At 41.4% G+C, this 20,250-nt stretch overlaps 2 protein-coding genes across 5 annotated transcripts in view; one reads left to right on the forward strand and one right to left on the reverse strand.

Moving 5' to 3' along the window:
* On the forward strand, positions 1-16,511 carry LOC311267035 (amyloid beta A4 precursor protein-binding family B member 1-interacting protein-like). 2 transcript variants are annotated; one of them, XM_084369832.1, is made up of 13 exons: positions 1-84; positions 4,363-4,422; positions 6,421-6,508; positions 7,847-8,022; positions 8,119-8,178; positions 8,262-8,421; positions 8,514-8,635; positions 8,741-8,815; positions 9,425-9,568; positions 10,749-10,862; positions 12,938-13,036; positions 13,450-13,522; positions 13,731-16,511. In XM_084369832.1, exons 2-13 carry the CDS (start codon positions 4,363-4,365, stop codon positions 13,811-13,813), a joined length of 1,254 nt encoding a protein of 417 aa, XP_084225958.1. In that variant the 5' UTR covers positions 1-84; the 3' UTR covers positions 13,814-16,511. The 2 variants fall into 2 exon arrangements, with proteins under 2 accessions (XP_084225958.1, XP_084225959.1); XM_084369833.1 differs by having other exon boundaries at positions 10,752-10,862.
* The window catches only part of LOC311267034 (abl interactor 1-like), a 26,560-nt gene continuing 20,883 nt past the window's right edge, over positions 14,574-20,250 (reverse strand). For 2 of the 3 annotated variants that reach the window (XM_084369830.1, XM_084369829.1), the window contains 3 exons: positions 20,092-20,181; positions 17,731-17,916; positions 14,574-17,632 (listed from right to left, as the gene is read on the reverse strand). In XM_084369830.1, coding sequence (XP_084225956.1) covers positions 17,457-17,632; positions 17,731-17,916; positions 20,092-20,181 — 452 coding nt within the window. In that variant the 3' untranslated portion in view covers positions 14,574-17,456. The remainder of the gene's footprint in view (positions 17,633-17,730; positions 17,917-20,091; positions 20,182-20,250) is intronic. The other variant, XM_084369831.1, reaches the window with a different exon arrangement.

Raw genomic sequence — 20,250 nt, forward strand, 5'->3', positions numbered from 1 at the left:
TAGGTAGTGGAGACAGTGTCACAAGGACAAGTGGTACCTCATTCCGTCGAGTGTTTTATGAGGGTGTGAAAGAGACAAGAAAAGGTAAGAACTAACGGATGTTTGTTTTAAAGAAGTTTATCAGTGATATCAGTGTGTCTGTCAGCTGTGTAGTGATAAAATAAAATAACATAAAATAAAAATATGCTAATGTAACATCTTGTGTGATAAATATTTCTTGCTTCTGTGAGTCTCCTGAAGAGTTAAATACTTGAGCAGCCACATCATCTTTGTTTAGGACAAACACATGTCCTCCCAGAGCAGCCAATGGATGGTTGTGCAACTAATTAGAAAATAGTAAGAAGCTCTCAACCACAGGAAAAGAGAAAACAGGTTGGTTTTACTGTCAGCAGACATTGCTTTCTGATCCCCGTCATGCATATAAGTCTCAATAAATCGCTCTTTGTACCCGGGCTTTGGCTCGTCAGCCGCTCAGCCTGCCTCTCCGTCTGTCTGTCAGTCTGTCTGCTGGCGGGTTCCTCGTTCTGTTGATGTGTGAGACCACAGTGGGAGACGGCAGCAGCAATCTGACATGCCTGATGAGAGCATGGAATTCATAAACAAATGTGGTTTTGTAATGTGCTTTGATGAGTGCATGCCTGAGAAGTACAAGGAATTAATATTGAAAGTAGATAGACACTTCAGTTTCTTTTTATATGGGAGCGGGAGTTACAGAAACAGAAGTACGGACTGACTTTCACATATGTGAGGCAGAAGTCCTGAGAGGCCGCAAAGGTGAAGTTCACTTTCTTGATCCAAAAATCTCACTTTCATATGGAAACAATACTTCGTTTGCTACCATCATCTCCACTCTTCCCCTTCTACCTCATTACAGTTTAATGGATGGTCTGTTTACTGTTCAGCGTAAACACAGAATGAGACTGAACAGCTCCGGCAGGACTCTGCAGTGTATGTCATTCTGTTTCTGTATACGCACATAAGGCTGCGTGTATATATACACTACGTATAAATATGTGTGTGTGAAGAAGAACAAATGGTACAGAGAGCAACAAAGAGGCTCTAAATTTATAAACGCCTCAAACGCCACATACGAGTTGCCGTATACGGGACAGTATATGCACTTTGCATACCTCAAGCTGCAGCTTTAATGTACAGAATACATCAATGTGAGGTTAAACAGAGCCAAACAGATGTCTGCTGCGCTCGTCCAATATTTAGACTCACTCTGATGTTCACTTCTAAGAATTTACTCGCTCTTTCTCAGCAGATATGTCCAGCTTTATCACAGTGTGATCCAACTGTGGTTGAAGACAAGATGATACCAGTCTTAGTTGAAAAATTGTCTGAGCAAGTATTAAAAGTAATGAAATAGGTAAAAAACAATATATTATATTAACAATGAATCACCTGGTTACCTGTATCAAAAGGTGTTGCTCGTAGCAACGGGCCCACAGATAATCTTCACCTAGCTCAGCAGTTCCCCTCAGCTCTACAGAGCATTTTAACTTCTTTCAGCTCATTTTTTTGATTATACAGCTGGCAGCTTTACCATTTTGGTTCACTCTTACCGCTCTCATATTTGTTTTCAGCAGCAGCGAAAAAGTTCTGACAAACCCACTGTACTTTACCTGCTAAGCACCAAACAGTAGACGGACACAGTTAGCAGCTAGCTACATAGTGAAGCACTTAGCAGCTAAATGTCCAGATATTTCCCTAAAAAGCTGGAGGAGACCAAAACGGAGCTTAAAAGACAGTAAATTACACTCATACGTTGACCAGAAACATTATTCGTGGCTGGTTTCTGCTGCCCCCACGTGCATTTTATTGTTTTTTAGCTAATTGTTTTGGTTTACAACTGTACTGTTTTGGTTCATACTGGTTTCATAGTGTTGTCTTCCATCTCAGCAAGTACTTGTTTTTCACCCACCAAAAAACACTAAGATAAACATTAGTTCAGTTAAAAAAAATAGCTGGTGAACATGGTGAAGCATTTAGCAGCTAAAGAGTCAGATATTTCCCTCAGGAGTTGGTGGAGACCAAAAAAGAGCTCAAAGAAGAGTAAATTCCCTTACTTGGGTGACCAGAAACATGACTGCAAATGAATTATGTTTCGATGCATCTGCTTGATATTCACTGTAAATACTTTGCCCTATCAACTGGAAAGGTGTTGTGTCAACACATGGTTTATGCTGCCCCCAAGTGGGCAAAAAAAAAACCATAAATGGCATGTTTAAAGCTGCCATAATCAAGTGACTATGTATGTGAGACTTGTATTGATGAGTTCACATAATTAATACCTAAACCTAAAAACATAAAACAAAAAACACTACCTGCCCCTCACCAAATGGCAACAGATAGATTTAACAACTATCTGGTGAACATATGTGGAGTATATAGCAGCTAAAGAACCAGATATCTAAGGAGTTGGCAGAGACCAAAACAGCTAAGAGGAGACTGAATATTGGACATTTGCCAGGTGGCCAGAAACACGATGCCAAATTAATGTTTTGTTGCTTCATGTCTGTCGGCAACTGGAGATAAAATATCAGTGTTGTGTTGAAAGCTTGTGGGCAAAAATCTGTTTGGGTAGGTTTAACAAGAAAACAGATAATGAAGATTGTCTTAACGGGCCTAAAAGCGCATAGGCTCACAGCTGACTGCCTGAATACAGATTTTGTTGTTTTAAGCTTTGCAGGGGGGGTTGGAGCCTTTCCCAGAATCCACTGAGCAGGAGGCAAGCTGAATACTAAGAAATGTGAAGTGGATCATGGTTAATGAATTACAGGATTAAGCTTTCAAACACAACACAACAACTTAATTAGATGCAGAAAAGAATAAAAAAACAGTATGTACAATGCAAAATGTGATTTCATAAAATATAATAAACACCAGTGGTGAGAAGCTGTTAGCACACGGAGGAACACACACTGGATGCATGAACTTCAAACATGGGTCATATTCATATTAACGTAGTTGCATCATAGCCTTGATAATAAAAGCTGCCATGACGTCACCCATTGCCTTTTGGACTACAGTTTACAGCCTCCTGCTTGGCATTATGGCCATCGCCCTCTTGTTTTTTTTGGAGCCAGAAGTGACCATATTTGGACAAGAGGGTGGAGCTGAGAACCTGAGAACAGGTGGTGCTAGCAACTTGTCAATCACACCCTAAAGCACACCTTGCTTTGCCATCTTTACTCTAAACGGGACCATAAGTTACTAAATGAACATCATGCTGTGTTGAAGAACTCTTGAAAATAGAGATTGAGACCATAAACTCATCAGGAAACTGTTTCATGAGGTAATAAATCAAGTGAGAAGTATGGTCAGTCCTTCATAAGCTTACATACAATCGGAGTTCTTTTTGAAACCAGTGAGATGCTTCCTGCTGGTCAGGTGACAATAAAACAAAACTTGCTGTATTAATGTATCTCCCCACCAATACCGCCTCTACATTTGTTGTTTCCTCTGTCTGATAACCGCACATAGCAACGCCGTCTCAAGGAGTTGGCAAGAAGCAGACGGCTCATTTTTCGGTTTGCTTTTAAAGCCGCTCCACATGCGAAGTGTATTTTTGACCCTAAAGCTGGCAAGGCACCGCCTCCATATGGACGAACCCAGACGCTGAGTTCCACCAAGTTCTGCCTGATGAAAAACTTTGGTCAGTTATTAATGCATATAATGCGATATAATGTGGCTCGAGATATCGTCCACAATTCACAGATTATTTGGTGTTTAGTGACGTGTCAAATTGTGCTCAGTGTATCTTAGTTAAATGAAAGCAGCTCTGTATTCTTCAACCACCTCACTCCACACATAGTTCAAGATGGGGTTCCTTTCTTTTTCCTGGAAAGTGATAAAAACAATTTGTATGACTTCATCACCGGAGCAACGTGGAAACCATTTCAGCCCCTCACACATGCTGCTCTGTCACTCTGTAGAGTCGTGGCTCTGACTTTGAACATATTTCAAAAATAAAAATGGCATTTCTGTTTTTTATCCCCCTGTTGAGTGATTAAGCCCTCTTTGTATATTGTTCACAGCTATGACAGACACATCCAAACTTTGTAAATGTGCCTGCATGTGTCCAAGAGTGTTTGTAACTCCACATACCACAAAAATGTGTGGTGGAGGCTGTCTGCAGGCCTCTCAGTGGAGTTTATTTGACAATTTTCCGCTTGTTGCATGGGAAACTTTTCAAGACCAGGTACTGGTAGAAACTGAATTCAATGTGAACTGAAATTCTACAATGTTTTTCAGTTCCTGATGCTCCTGCTGCGGTCTTCTATAATCTACTTCGTACTTTGTGTTTAATCCTGTACTGCAGCTACAATATCTAATGTTTTCTTCTATGACTCTCAGATGGACGACATAGACGCCATGTTCAGTCACCTGCTCGGAGAGATGGATCACCTCTCTCAGGTGAGTTGTGCAGCAGCGCTGTGATCTAAATGTTCAAATTCAAACATGCCAAAGTTTAGCCTTTAGTTGAGCCTGTTAGCATTCTTATATTTGTGATTTATCATACACATAAAGTAGAGCTGACGCTGAAGGAAAAGCTATTATGTTTGTAGATATTTTGTCATGTCTGCAGAGGTTTATTTACTGTAACACTGACTACCGACTGGAGCTCGAGGGGAAATTTTACTTAACTTCATGAGCATAACATTACAGAGTGTCTGGTGAGTGCTGAATTCAGTGATTGACCTGAATGCAAACATACACACTCTCCGCGTGTCGTTGCCTGCCAGCTTATGTACAGTGAATAATGTACAGTAAAGTAACTGGCTGTTGCGGTGAATAAACCCAAAGCCTGTAACGTGAAACACAAATGATCCGTGATCCCTCGAGTAAACTTGTGGACTTCTCCACAAAGGTCTTGTCCTTTATAGACATTTCAATGCATAACTCTAACATATTATATACTTAATGGGGGTTAGGGGTTTTTGACCTGAGCAACACAAATCCTAAATATTTACAGATTCCTTCTTGATAATGACACTTGTCATATCAGTCTAATGCACACCCCTTCAAATAAAGTGTTACTGAAAATAACAGCGTGATATCAAACATATTTGGTCGCATTCTTTCTCAAAACACGACCAGATGAGCTGCACTCTCGCTGAGCGTTCCCATCGGTGCTTTTGAAGTAGGAGCAGGTTACAAGAAGTGAATCTGACAAATCACTCGATGTTTACCTCACTAATCTGGACATTATCCGATTACCCCTGGCAGTCTTTGTTTTGAAACTGAGTATCAGACAGAAAAAATGTAAGGCGACGCTGAGATGTGAAGTCATTGCATCTGGATCGGACCGCGGGCGACCGCTGCAGATTCCCTTAAGCACACATAAGCTGCTCATCATACAACGAGCGGCTCGCCAAGAAAAACATTACACACTTCTGAGTGATGCAACCTCAGCCTGAGGCCTAATTCATTATCGTCCATTTCATATTTCTGCATGTTTGCTAAACGGCTGCAGCCCTGTGAGTGGAATCTTAAACATTACATCACACGTATAAGACAAAGGCTCTATATGTCAAACACCACTGCAGACTGTTACCAGAGTTAGCAAATATAACATTCTGATTAAAGCGACGAGTCTGAGAAACAAAAGGATTTAAAGTAATTCCACTCTTTGCCTTGATTGGGTCCATTCCCTGCCTCGGAGCCAGACGGCAGAGAGGAGTGATTTTTATGCTGGACTCGTGGAGCTCGGAGGTGTGATTTCAGCGGCAGCTCCAGGATGATGACATGTGTTTTCAGACGCAGTCATGAGGGTTGAGCTGACTGCACGCTGGCAGGCGTCACTTTGTGTACAGGTTGGCAGCCTGCCCCGGCTTGTTAACAGAATATGATTGTGCCCGTGGAGACTCATGGTAACGATTAAAATATTGCAGTTATGAGTTCGGGCCCTCCTCTTTGTGATACTCAAATGCTTTAATAGGAACACAGGTTCAGAACCGGGCTTGTTCCAAAAACAAAAAAAAAAAGGGAGACAGATCGTAACATCCCAGTTTTGACAAATTAGTTTCTCTTAATGAGCTGACGTATGACTTATCGTCAGTGCATACAGTGAGCTGAGAGCAATGTGTTCTCCATTACAGTTACAGCTTGAAAACAGAGCATGATAAAGGGAAAGGAAACAAAGAGTGTCACTGATAAATAACAGGCTCATGTAACATAATTAAACAACAGTTCAGAGGAGTTCAAGGACACATGTGGCTTTGATTTTTGAGGCCGCTCTCTGATGACAAGTGTTATCAGGAACCACAAACTGCAGCGTCTGTCGAGGACATGACTTCTGTGTAAAAGTGAAGCATATTTAAGTTTTCACAACACACAACTGTCATTTATTGTTGTGGGACCCCTGTGGTGTGAGATGTTGTTAATTTATCACTTTATATTACTTCATTACAGAGTTTAGTGCAGGCGGCGGACGAACCAGATGTGGATCCTGCCCTGCAGAGACAGAGCTCCTTCTCCGTTGGCTTCACAGACTTGAATGGTAACCGTCACTCAGATCACGATGGTCTCAGAACGATAGATAAAGCTTCAAATTCAAAGAGTCACACTGCCCTGGAAGTGTGTGTGTGAAGTAGACGGATACAAGCGGAGGAGACGTGTCTTTCAGGAGATAAGACTTCTGTGGGGAGATGGGGAGGGAGTGCTTTTTCTTTGCGCCAGAAGGTCAGGCCAGCCTCTGGACACCAGGTGGACATTATCAGTTTGGCAAATAAGGGATTAGCTGATTGTTGTGGCACAACTGTGAAGATGCCAAATTCTCTGGGATAAATAGGGATTATGATTTATTAGGACTTCAAATATAAATTAAATAAATGAGATAAATAAATATAAATAATTTAGATGGCTAAATAAATAAAATTATAAAGGAAAAGTTGGGCCAACCAACCAAGCTAGTTTCTTGCTTTGACAAAATCTGCTTTAATTGAGTGAGAAAGTTGAATTATAGTTAAGCACGCTTCATTCAAACTCTCAACAAACTCTCAACTCAACAAAACAGTCTTGTTTGTCTGTCCACAGTCCTCTGGTTTGGTCGAGAATAAATCCTCAGTTCACAGAAAAAGATGTTTAAATATTTCAGCTCTACCCAGTTTGCAGCCACTGCTGATGCCACTTCTCGTCTCTCCTGTCAGCTAATAGGGCCACTTAGCTCCACAGCTAACTGAGCTACTCGCTAACGGCAGCTAGTCGCTACAACCACGGCAAAGAGTAGGCTGCACTGAGGCAAATTACACATTTAAAGAAATAGTTTTATTTAATGTAATAGTTGTCACACTTATTTTGTTTTCTTGCAGAGTCAGACGAGGAGCGCAATCTCTCTCATGTCTCATGACCACAATATATGAAGCTAAAGCCAGCTAGCGGTTAGCTTAGTTTAGCTTGGGATTAAGACTGGAAACTGAAAATAGTCTGACACATAACCCCTTGTAAATAATTCATCAAATTGCGTTGGTTAGAAACATTGTTAGCTGATTAGCATCTGCCTAGCATGCAACATAGATAAAAATTCAATTTCTTCCCCATGTTTTCCTTGAAATATTGTTTGACTTCGTCTTGCTTAAAGAAAAACTGTCTCTTTCACATGTCCTCCGTGAGTTGTGTCTTTGTAATGACAGGTGAACATTATTCTAACTTATTTTTGCAGTGAAGCTTTAATGACAGCTTCACAGATCATCCACAGTCTGATCTGCCGGCTACTGAGCAGCAGTTAAAGGCCTCAGCAAGAGAGCTGTCTAATTGAGCCCAAACGCATTCATCCTGTTAGTCCAGGGATTGAATTGAAAGGTCCCTTCTCTAACCTCAAGGCCTAATCTCTTTATAGAGTCTCTTAATGAACTGGAGGACCACGACCTGGATGCTCTGGTGGCCGACCTCGGATCAAAATCGACCAGCGTTGGTACAGATCATCAAACATCGGCCATGACTCAGGAGTGTGAGCCAGCAGCTGCCCCTCTGACACCAGCAAACACAGCTGAACCGTCTGCAGCGCTGCAGAAGGTAATCCAGAATATGTCAATGATCATTGAAATGAAGCTGTAATTTCATGACTAAATGATAAATGTCTTCATGTTATGCTTTCATTGTGAACACCAGACAAAAGCTGACAAAATCAAATTAGCTCTGGAGAAGCTGAAAGAAGCCAAAGTGAGGAAGGTAAAATCAGCAGTTTTTTGTGCGTCTCTCTTTACCACAAAGCTACACAATTAAAGTAACCGATCCCTCTGCCTCCCCTGTAGTTGATAGTGAAGGTGCTGATGGGTGACGGCAGCTCCAAGACAATAATGGTGGATGAGAGACAGACGGTCCGAGAGGTTTTGGAAAAGCTGTTTGAGAAGACGCACTGTGACGGCGACATCGACTGGAGCCTGTGTGAGACCAACCCCGAGCTGCAGATCGGTGAGATGAGCACACACACATGCTGTTCATGCAGTCAGTCTAGCTAACACTGCCTGTGTTTAAAAATGAATAAATAAACATTATCATTTCAGAAAGAGGCTTTGAGGACCATGAATGTTTAGTGGAGCCGCTGTCTGCGTGGACTCGCCACAGCGAAAACGAGATCTATTTTGTGTCCAGACCTCAGAAGTATGTGATGTTCAAAGACCCTCAGGTGAGTGTGAGCGAGCAGCTGTGCATCGCGGTTTGTTCGAGCCAAAGTTTGATTACATGGATTAACTCAGTCACTAAGTTGAAGTATGCTTTTCTCACCCTGGAGCTATTTTACATGTGGAAAAAGAAGAAAGCATGTTTGAGTGGGATTAGCGAGCAAGCCAAACAGCTGTTACTGAAGGTCAGTCCCCGTACCACGCTCTCACCTTACAACCTACAGATGTACCTGCTGAAGAAGTGTGACAATAAATTAAATCTGTATTGTAATTAGTGATGTTCGGTTAAATCAACACTGACAATGTGATTCTTTATAAATCTTTATGTGTGATATTTAAAGGGGCTCTTTGTTTGAGCGGACTCCATCTATAAAATATCGTTACCTGCTGCTGTTGTACTGTTACCTAGGTGCAATATGTAAGACTTTTAGTTAAAGGCACACAAAAAACAAAATCATCAACAAAATGTGAAAAACGATTCTGATGTCTACGTATTAGGCTGCAAAAGGTATAAGTTAGCATGCTACCCAGCTAGCCCCGTCCCATCCCAGTCTAAACACCAACACTCCCATTGTTCTCTGAACTCCCAGTATGGATTGCTAGCTGCACGGCTAACTGAGCTAACTAGATAAAGGCAGCTAGTATAGCAATATGCTTCCCCTGTATGTTTTGGTCACTTCTCACAAGTTGCTCCTTTGAATATTCTAATAATCTCATCTCTCTAGATTGCATTGTTTTACAAACTGTGATCATTTCTGTTTCGCACATTCAATCTTTGCCCTCCGACCCTGCAGGAGCATTTTGGAGGTTCTGCTCTGATTGTTCCTGATCTTGAGGGCACACTGTACCTGAAGGAGGATGGGAAAAAGGTTTGGAAACCTCGCTACTTCCTGCTCAGGGCCTCCGGCATCTACTATGTACCCAAAGGAAAGACAAAGGTTCGGCAGATCAAATTAGTTTTTAAACCGTTAAACCTTAACACAGCACATTTTAATTTAATCGCAAGCACGTGTGTGGTGCACTGTTGATACTCATGTATTGTTGCTCTGGAGACAACAACGTTTGCTGCGTTGACAAATTCTGTCAAGTTTTTCATGCAAACCATTAACAACAGCTTTACTGATGAAACAAATGGCACAGGTATGGCAGCGTTCCTCAAAGAGACATGTTTTCCCTGTGTGAAGTCTATCATGTCTTATAAGAGGAAGAGAATGAAGACAGATGGTGTGAATCAAGCCCTCGCTGCTCTATAAAAGAAACATGTCGTGCTGTCACTAAGACAGAGCAGAAAAAACGTCGCCCATGTAGGCTAACTTTTTTTTTTAAAAATCATCCAAGAGGGAGGAATAGATGTCGGGGAAACTATGCGAGGCAGATGTGCAAATGGCAAACAGGAGAGAGCTGCAGGAATCATCTGAGGCCAAGGACACATGAAGCAGAGGAAGATCTGGAAAAGATACAGAAGCGCATCAGGCCGGGGGAAAGAGAAACGGACAAGATCAGACGGAAAAAAGCACAACTGATGTCCCACAGCGGTGTGACACTGACCTGTAACCTGTAAGAGTTATGAAGCTGTGATGATCAGATGGTAGAAAAAGAAAAACAGGAGAACGACAGTCATCGCCGCTTCGTCGTGCTCGCTGTGAACAACAGCATCTTTGTCGGAGCGGTTGAGTGTGCAAACATGATGTGTTTCTGCTTACGATCAAAACAAAAGGAATGTCGAAGTGCTTTCAAGAGAAAAACATATTTTCGCTGACATGGAGCTTGAGTCTTGACTGTCTTTGAATGTGGAATAAAGAACAGTGGCCTCACATTGAATCGTTTTATTTGAAGCGTCTTCATTTTTAATACCTAGCATACAATAACAGACTGAGAACATGGATTTCCTCTACATCATGATACACTTGAGACGTTTAGACGACTCTGATTTATGCTAACTCTATATATTTTCACTATTCCTGTCAAACATTGTAGAGCTCTATTGTGCACGACACATTTACAAGATACTTGACGTGTTATCATATCATATGAGCACCTGAGTTGGTCTTGCATTAAGCAATAAATACGTCCTACATTGTAAGATTTCCACCCGTCTTTGTTTCTTCCTCTGTCCAGCAGATCTCCAGTGATCTCGTCTGCTTCACCCGTTTTGAAAAAGTCAGCATCTACTCCACCAACAGCTACAGACAGAAATACAGAGCGCCCACAGACTTCTGCTTCGTGCTGAAGGTAAGCTCAACAAACTAACCACAAGGTTTGATGAGGTCAGTTTATGCAATGTGCATGTTTCTTTTATGGATTATTAAACCGCTCAAAGGATCAATTGAAGGATTTCCCCCTGTTTACAATACTTAAATCTGCATCTCGAAATCTGTGTAAATATTACAAAATTAGCAGCTGTTTCACTGGACTGAATGGTTCTGGTTTGAGAGGAGAAGAGAGAAAACTGAAGGCAGGCTGAAGTCTGAAACAATAAATCAGAATCAGCAGAACAGGTTGTGAGTGTAGACAACTGAGGGAATTACTGAAACCAGATTTTTCTTTCTGACAAGAAGCCTTTACACAGTCCTGTCAGAGATGTCTCAGCTCGTGTGTGTGTTTAAATAAAGCTGTTTTGAGCTTTTGAGGGACTTTTCTGTACTTCAACACCACACATACTACACATGATCAGGCTGCTGCTGGTGGTACGCTTGTGTGTACTGTAGTAACCAAAGGTGGCAAAAGTACACACATTCTGTACTCAGAGTCTGGTAAAAGTCCAAGTACTGATTCAGTTTCAAAGTATAAAAGTATCCCTCTGAATGACATTTCTTCCGGTCATCACTGTGCAAAGCTAACTGAACCTCACAACATATTAACATAATTCAAATTACATTTAAAGGTAGAATCAGTAGGATTTGTCTGAGCTGTTCGCAAACACACCACAAAGATAGTTGATTGTTGAGTCTCATTCGCAGGACGTCGTTGGAATATTAGCCAACCTGATGAAGGTTGGAGGACCAAAACATGGCAGTTAATAAAGCTGATGAAAAGCTCACCTGGTAAAGTGCGTGCCTCGTGCAGGCCACTGAGGAGGAGTTTTAGCTGAAGAAGACGTTCCTAAGATGTCTGCGAATTTACGCTGTTAAAAGAATAGATGTAACGCAGACATCTGAAAAAGAAGTCAGAGAACTTATTCTGGCTCTCCAGTGTTGGTCTTCTCAACATCGGCAAAGACGCTGGATTGACGTCTCTTGAATATGTTTATGCTCAGAGGGAAGTAACGAGCCTGTTCTGAAAATGTAAGACGTAGAAAGTTCAGATATTTGTGTTAAAATGTTGTCGGAAGGAAAATACTCAAGTAAAGTACAGATACCTGACAAAGTACGGTAACAAAGTACAGTATCTGTTACTTCCCACCTCTGGTAGGGACAAGTTTTTACTGACTGTTTGGTCATTTTTAAGTTTGGTTACATTAAACATGAGTGGAAGGCTGAATATGATGACTTTAACGTGTGAGTGTGTTGTGTTTGTTTTTGTTGTTTTTTGTCAGCCTGTCGTTAGGTCAGTTGCTTCTCAACCATGAGAACCAGGCTGAACAACAAGTTAATATAGTGTTATTTTTGCAGTAACTGTGATGTGTTTTTTTTTTTCTTCCGCTAATACAAACAGTCACAGCCACATCAAGTATTTTCAGTTATTGCCTGTTTGTTTTTAATTAAAATAACTTAATCAAGACACAGCCAGAGTCCCAGTGAAAAACAAATGTGTGGTCCTGATCTAACAGCTGTGTTCTTCATGCTTCCTGGTCCACAGTGCACTGACAGCCTGGTATGAGCTGCCCTCTGCTGGCTGTTCTGTGTACTACAGATACACAAACAGAACAGAGATACAGCTTTCATAAGTTTTTTTTATTTACTTAGTGTTAGAATAAGAGAATAAAATAAATAAATAAATAAATAAGAAATATTAAAAATATTCACTCCACCAGTTTGTCAGTCTGAGAAAATAACCCTTATGATGTCATCAGGGTTATCTCAGCGTGAGATTTGGAGACTACACATTTATAGAGGAAAGCCTGGGGCCTGTGGAGAAGACGGGTGGCAGGGTCCGCCAGCAGACACTACTGAGTTGCATTATGGGAAAAGTAGGAGGCAGTGCTTCTGGAGCTTGACCCACACTACATACTACAATTAATATATTTTTTCACCATCCCTTTTTAATATGCCTCTCTTAAGTCCCTGAACTTAATGGCAGTGCACTGCTGAATCATGGGAGTGCCCCTTTAACATGACTGCTTTCTCTGCCTGTACTCTTTCCTGCAGCATCCCAGCATCCAGAAGGAGTCGCACTACATCAAGTTCCTGTGTTGTGACGATGAACACACACTGTTGCTGTGGCTCAACTCCATCAGAATAGCCAAGGTGAGATTTAACCGTCCATAACACAGATCACTTCAAAGGTCCGGTCTGTAGGATTTAGTGGCATCTAGCAGCGAAGTTGAAAACTGTAACCAACTGAATACCCCTCGTCTCACCTTACCATTAAAACACAAAAAATGCAAAAGGCCCTCTCTAGAGCTGGTGTTTGGTTTGTCTGTTCTGGGCTACTGTAGAAACGTGGCAGTGCATCGCAATGGCTGATTCTTAGTTTGAGGTTTTTATACACTAATAACACATCATTTTGAATATTATATTCCATTACGACCAATGAATGACCTTTAATGTGAGCAGTTAAATAAGAATTGGAATTCAGCTTCAAATGTAAGAATATAATTGATAAAATTAGCACATATAGACATTTAATTGCAAGTGTGTGTGTCCTTGTCTGTGTTCAGTATGGGACTGTCCTGTATCAGAACTACCAGGCTGCAGTGAAGAGAGCCTCCACTTGGGAAACTCTACACAAAGGTAAGTCTGCACATTAGAACAGAGTTGGTCCTTAGGAAAAAAAAACTGTATGAATGTCTGAATGTCTACTGCTGTTCTTGAACAATGACAGGATACTGTCGGACAGCAATAACTTTTACTAATATAGGTTTTAATGTGGCTAAAATACTGCATGTTTAAACCTTTTAACCCACCTCTGAGTGTAATTCTCATTTGATTGTCTTTACAGCCAACAGCCGTGTTGAAGACTATTCAGATGAGCCTCCACCTAACTTCATCCCTCCTCCTCCTCCTGGACGCTCACAAGTTTGAGACACATCTTTGCTTCCTCCTGTGTTTCAGGTTGGACTTCAACTATCTATTTGCCCATAGATCATATTCACACGGTGGCCACTTTCCTCGGACATCACTCTCAGGGCGGGAAGCTCAAATGTCATACTGCTTTTTTCCAGGTTGCAAGTCGTTTTAAACGTAGAAAATGTGACAAATAGCAATAATTTCACTACATCACTACTTCACATTGATCAGCAACTGTGAAGATGATGGATTATGAAAATCCAGAGGATGGAAAAAATGGAAAGGCACATTCTAAAATATGAACGCATGTCTTGGACTCACTTATTGAACACACTGGATGTAATCAAACCATAATGTTAGCTTGGAAGGTTATGAATGCTCACGTTAGCTAACGTGGTATCAGATTTGTTGTTTAACCTTGAAATATGGCCAGACGTCCCCATGTTCTATGATCTTTACAGTTTATGATCATCTGGTAATTGGTTTGTTGACAACAGTTTATCAGATTCCCTACATTTAGACAACTTCCAGCCTGGAACACAGCAGCGTAACATTTCTCAGCATCTGAGTTTCCCACCCTGTCAAAAGGAAAATGGCCGGCGTGTGACTATTGACAATTTAGCCTCCACTGTGCACACGTCTGTACAAATGTCCTATGACATATGATGTATACGCACATATTTTAAAAGCTTTTTTTATTTATTTTCAGATGCATAATATTTATTTTGCATAAACTCGACTTTTTACGCTTTACGACACACAAAACACACATCTGTTCATTGTTTCAATGAGCTGTTTATTACAAAACGACTGTACATAAATTTCAATGAACACATCCTATGTACAAACTGAGAGGAGAAGACAAATATTGGATTCTGTTCCCATGAACATTTAAGTTACTGACCCCCCCACCCTCGCCTCCCCCCATGTTTCATCATTAAGAAAACACACATCAAAGAAAGGCGCCTTGACCTGTGATGCCCTGAAATGCTAGACGTTAAGTGGTAAACATTACAAAGTTTTCTGCACGTCAGTGGTTGTCTCATGATTTCTCTATGAAAAAAGTATAAATTAATCCTTTACATACAAACTGCTAGCGAACCTTCCTTCAGCAGTCTCCGACACATAAACAACGCAAAGCTAGAAATACGTTAGGTAGAAAAAAGTTTCCTCACAAAAAACTGACGTCATGATGGAAAAAATACAATCAAGAATGGGATGTAGTGGCAGATCATTCACTGTAATGATGTGTAGATACTTTCATGCACAGAGGCTGAATGAATACTGTTCATTTGAGTCTTTTCTTAGTCACCTCTGGATCACATTCCCCTCACAACACAAGGAAGTCTGTATCTTTTTCAAAATAAAAGTTCATCTTCAATGCCCGTTATACCCCAAGTACATTTGATTATGTTTGTTTTTTGTGGCTTGTTACGAACATGGATGCCGAGATAAACATTTGACAGCAGGTTTTTACTGCACCAACAATCAACTTTGTAAGAGCAGGCATCTTATTTTGCAGAAATCACAACAGAAGTCTTCACACGTCAGCGCTGATTTAAGACCTTGGGATTGCAATTCATTCCTTCACTGCAGCTAGCAGCTGCCATTCATATGTAGCACAGACTTATCTGTGTGTTAATAGACAAAAACATATTGTAAGCAGCAGACTGAATCTAACTTTAGTACATTACTGCTGAGTTGCCTACATTCACTAAAATGCACATGTGATTGCAGACAATTACAATCAAATCTGATGGATGTTCCCCCTGTGGAACAAAGTAACGAGTCTAAAAAAAAACTACTGTATATAAATCAGTCTAGTTTTGAGGTTGTTTGGCTTGGTGATTATGGTTATTGAGCACCAATGTAAAGCACCACACCAGCAACCACTGAGAGAAGAGACGACGAGTGTAAAGGTTAGTCGGTACTTCTGGATAGCAAATCAAAGCAATGACGGTATTCATAAAGTCATCACAGTTGTTGACAACTAATCATCAGTGCAGCTATTTTTCGACACAATGGAAAACAACATTAAAACATACGGGTTAGTCCTTCCTCTGCTTCATCTCAGAGCTCTGCTACAGTGGCTGGACAGCATCACCACATATCATGATCAAAATGATAATAGTCGTGACTCAACATAGAAAAATAAATGTTTATACACGGCCACTTTGCCCAAGTTAAAATGGCACTGTGAGTGATGAATAAAATTAATATTCAAGTAAAAATAAAAACAAATACATTTTGAAAAACACCATCCGATCTTGGCATCACCTCCACTGACGCTGATGGAGACTCACAGGTGAAACACACTAACTGACAAATGTACTGTACTGGCAGCTTCTCACGTTACACTTTATATACAAGTTAGAGAACAGAAAGGAAACTCCACCAGAAAGAAGAAACTGTTGTCTTTTTTTTTTTTGTAATGCATTCTATACACTCGGTTCACCCTTTTTAACAGCCGACACAGAGCATAGTAAATAGCTTTTGTTCCCTCTTAAACATCTTGTGTGATTCGGACATCGACGGCATTGAACATTCAGTCGTGTCCTAATGCACTTGTTGATGTTTGTTTGTCCTTTTTTTTTGTTGTTGTTTTTGATAAGGTAAGATGGATGTTTTTGACAGGAGGGAAGGGTCGGTCTGCTGGTCTACAGTGCAAATAAAGGGGCAAGAGACTGTGCAGCACTTTATCATAACAATGCTACTCTGCCTCATATGTTCATGAGCTCACAGTAATACTTCACTGTCTAGATTTACTGCATACTGGAAATACTGGAAATGTTGGTTACACATAATGAACTCATTCTTTAAAAAGGTCCCATGTTATACTTTTATTTGGATGTTTACGAGATAATGTTTACATGCTTTAATGTTCAAAAAACATTACTTTTCATCTTCTGTTTTAGTGCCCGTCTCTTTAAGGCCCCCCCCTCGAAAAGCCCAGTCTGCTCTGATTGGTCAGCTTTCACAGGCCTGAGCAGGGCACCGCCCACCATGTTGCTACATCAGCTCTGCCGGTGTTGCAACCGCGATCGTACTGGGGGCGTGGCTGAGGGTGGTGGCTGTACAGTGTGACATCACATTGTTACGGAAGTCCTGATGGCTCATATGAAGACAGTTCTGAATACGTGCCGTGTACATTTCTCTGAGGATTGAGCGTTTTGATACTGTCAAAGTATGTATACAGCACCGAGACGTGCTTTATAATTAAAAAACTACGCTAAAAAAAAAAAGTATGTTTTCTACAATATGGGACCTTTGATCTATTCTGATTTTATGTAATTTCTTGTGAGGCAAAATGTGACCGTTAAAGTTTGAGAAGTGCTACCGGCCACCGCAGATGGAGCAGCGGTAGCTTTTCCTGCACCCTTTGGTCCACAGTGTAAACTAACAGACCCACGGTCTTCCAAAGGTTCTGCACCCTCCCTTTTTTGTGCAATGCTTATTTTTTTTCTTCATTTTATCGGGAGCACAACAAAACGGTGCAAGCACAAGTCCCCCCCAAAAGAAAAACCATTTGTAAATTCACCATGGCACTTCAGTCAAAATGGGAACTCTATGAACTGCAATCGCTGGACTGCATACATCTGTACATGTTCACGGTAAACTGCAGTGCTGTTTTGGGTGTTTTTTTTGTTTTCTTCTTTTTTTAGTCAGCATAGTGCATGATCGACTCGACGTAGTTTCCTGGGAAGAGTCCGGTGACGCCGTTGCAGACGCCTTCGAACCAGCCGTCATCGTTTTTCTTGATGATGTAGATGATGGCTCCCTCCATGAAGGACAGCTCATCCTCCTTGTCCTTGCTGTAGTCATAGATGGCCACAACTGGGAAAAACAATGACACCACAGAAAGTTCTCATTACACAAATGTATTGGGTTGAAAAATCGCTAGCAAACACACAGTCGTACTTCCCGTCACTGACCTTTCTCTAAATAAACCTTGGGGGCCCAGTGGGGGTCTCCGTCAGAGTAAGGATCGCTGTAATGAACCACGGCGGCCTCCTCTTCCTCGTAATCCACAGGTGGAGGAGGGGGAGGAGGGGAGGGCTCCTCAAACACACCAATGTCTTCTGGGGGAGGCGGAGGAGGCGGGGCGGGGCTGTCTGTTACTGAACGAGGACAAGGAGAGGATCAGAAAAGATGATGGAAAAAAGGAAGAGAGCAGGAGTGCACTGATCAGGTGACTGCTCTTCTGATCCGATCTGTTGCTGCAGAGTGAGTTTACATATGACATTTCTAAATTTAAGTCTTTTTCAGAACCTCTTGTATTATAATTTTCTCTCATGGATTGGGTCGGAGTGCTGCCAAAATATCCTAGAACAATATTTGAATCTTTAACTATTTTCGGCTACTGCTGCTACTGCTGCTACTACTGCTACTGCTGCTACTACTGCTGCTACTACTGCTACTGCTACTACTACTATTAGTAGTAGTATTAGTATCACTACTAACTACTAGTTCAGAAAACTTTATGAATCTTTTACTATGAAGACCAATGCAGAGAGTAAATGCTTCAGTGGATGTGCAGTGATCTAAATGTTCACTAGAGGGCAGCTTAGGGTCCTTTTTACTCTCTAGTGAAGCAGTCATCCTACCTAACATCTACTACTACTACTACTACTACTACTACTAATACTACCACGATTACTGCTGCTACTGCTTATTTGAAATTTTGAGTCCGGTGACGCTGTTGCAGACGCCTTCGAACCAGAAATTTTTTTTAAAGCTTATATACCTTTACTGTAGCCTCTTCTTTAGGTCTTCACTCATTTGCATGATATGTATTTTAGTTTTTACTTTGGTTATTCCCCTGAGAAATTAGCAGTGGCCTTTTAAACATACACTTGAAAAATAAACACTGTGTGAGAGAGAGAGCGAGATTGTGTGTATCTACACTTACAATCAGGGTTAGGCTAAACGTTCAGCAGAAATGGAACTATCATTTTTTTTATCCATCACCATCATTTGTACTTTCATTTACCACAAGTGCGAGGTGGTAAACTGGGCGGATCAGTGTTATTTTCAAAAGTCCTGACATCATCTTCTGTCCTCATGCAGGAACTCGCCCTACAGGCTTATAAGCACAAGTCTGGCGATCAGAGAAAAAGCTGCACCTCTTATCTAGTTTATAAACCTGCTCTTGAATTAAACAAATGTTGCACCAGGGGACTGAATTTAATGCATCCCTTTAATTCCAATCTGCTTGCGTTCTTCCACTGGTCTGACGACAGACTTTAAATCAGTTTGAGCCCGGAGAGCTGAAAAATCCTTCACTGTAAAACAATAGTTGTCTTGGATTTTATTAGCCCGATCCATTACTGCTTTAAGATCTGTGTAAACAGAGCAAACATGACGACATCTAGTCAGAGCTTGTAGGAGTCTATCAACCATTCCCTATAAAAACAAGAGTAAATTACGATTCAGGCAGACGGAACAATCAAGACATTCTCTATTAAAAGAAAAAAATGTTTGTGTGGGTGCTGTTTGTAAGTGTTATCCAGTATTTCTCGGCTCATTGTTTAAGTGTTTTTACTTGATAAAACAATGAGTGTGTGTTCAGCGCTGTGACCTCTTTTTGACTGTGGCACTCTTTTCTTTGTCTGTGCTGTCAGGGTAGCTATTGCTGATCATACTAACTACCCAGTTCTTCTCTCATTTACATACTAATCCCCGTTTCTGCTGCTGGAAATGTAAAACGCATCACTTCCTTCGTGACAAAGTGCCTCAACTGAAAAAGGCGGAACAGAATCTGGCTGTAGGAAGAAAGGGTAAAAGGTTTAAGGTTTAAAGCATCATCTATTTTTTATCCGGCTGTGCGACGCATATCAAGCAGTGTGCTTCGGTTCACTTTGACGGCTACGTTTGACCAGAGGGGTACAGACAGTTAGATCCCTACACAGCTGCATCTCTCCAGACAGGAGGATGGTGAATCAGGACACGGCATCAGGTCACATTTTCTCTCTTCACTGGACAGAGCAAAGGACGCACGCTTTCAGTGATCCATCACCATGGCAACAGACAGACGTCCGAGGGGTGTGGGCTCCCCGTCGACCCCGAATACAGTGCGAGAAAAGGTGTGCCGAGTGTAGCAAGCCACAGAGGAGACAGTGAGGCAGTGTGTGGACAGTTTCAGAGTGCTGATAGGAGATATGATCAAAGGGCTCTCTATGCATCTTTTCCTTCATAGAGAGACGTAAAATCTGATTATTCCACTGACTTGATTAGATTCATATCTCTGCTTAAGTAAGTGCATATGCATGTCTCTGTATGGATTTTCTACTTACTGCTCTCCTGCATTCTGGCCACAAAGCCGGTCAAAGGGATCTGTGGGGTGAGCTGGACCATTGGAGGAGGAGGCGGAGGAGCCACAGACACTGGAGCAGCAACACCGAGAGAGGCAGCAGACAGAGCAGCAAAGAGACACAGAGCGGTGGACAGGAAGG

The sequence above is a fragment of the Pagrus pagrus genome (assembly GCF_965226575.1).
Source record: "Pagrus pagrus genome assembly, chromosome: 12".
NCBI lineage: Eukaryota > Metazoa > Chordata > Actinopteri > Spariformes > Sparidae > Pagrus > Pagrus pagrus.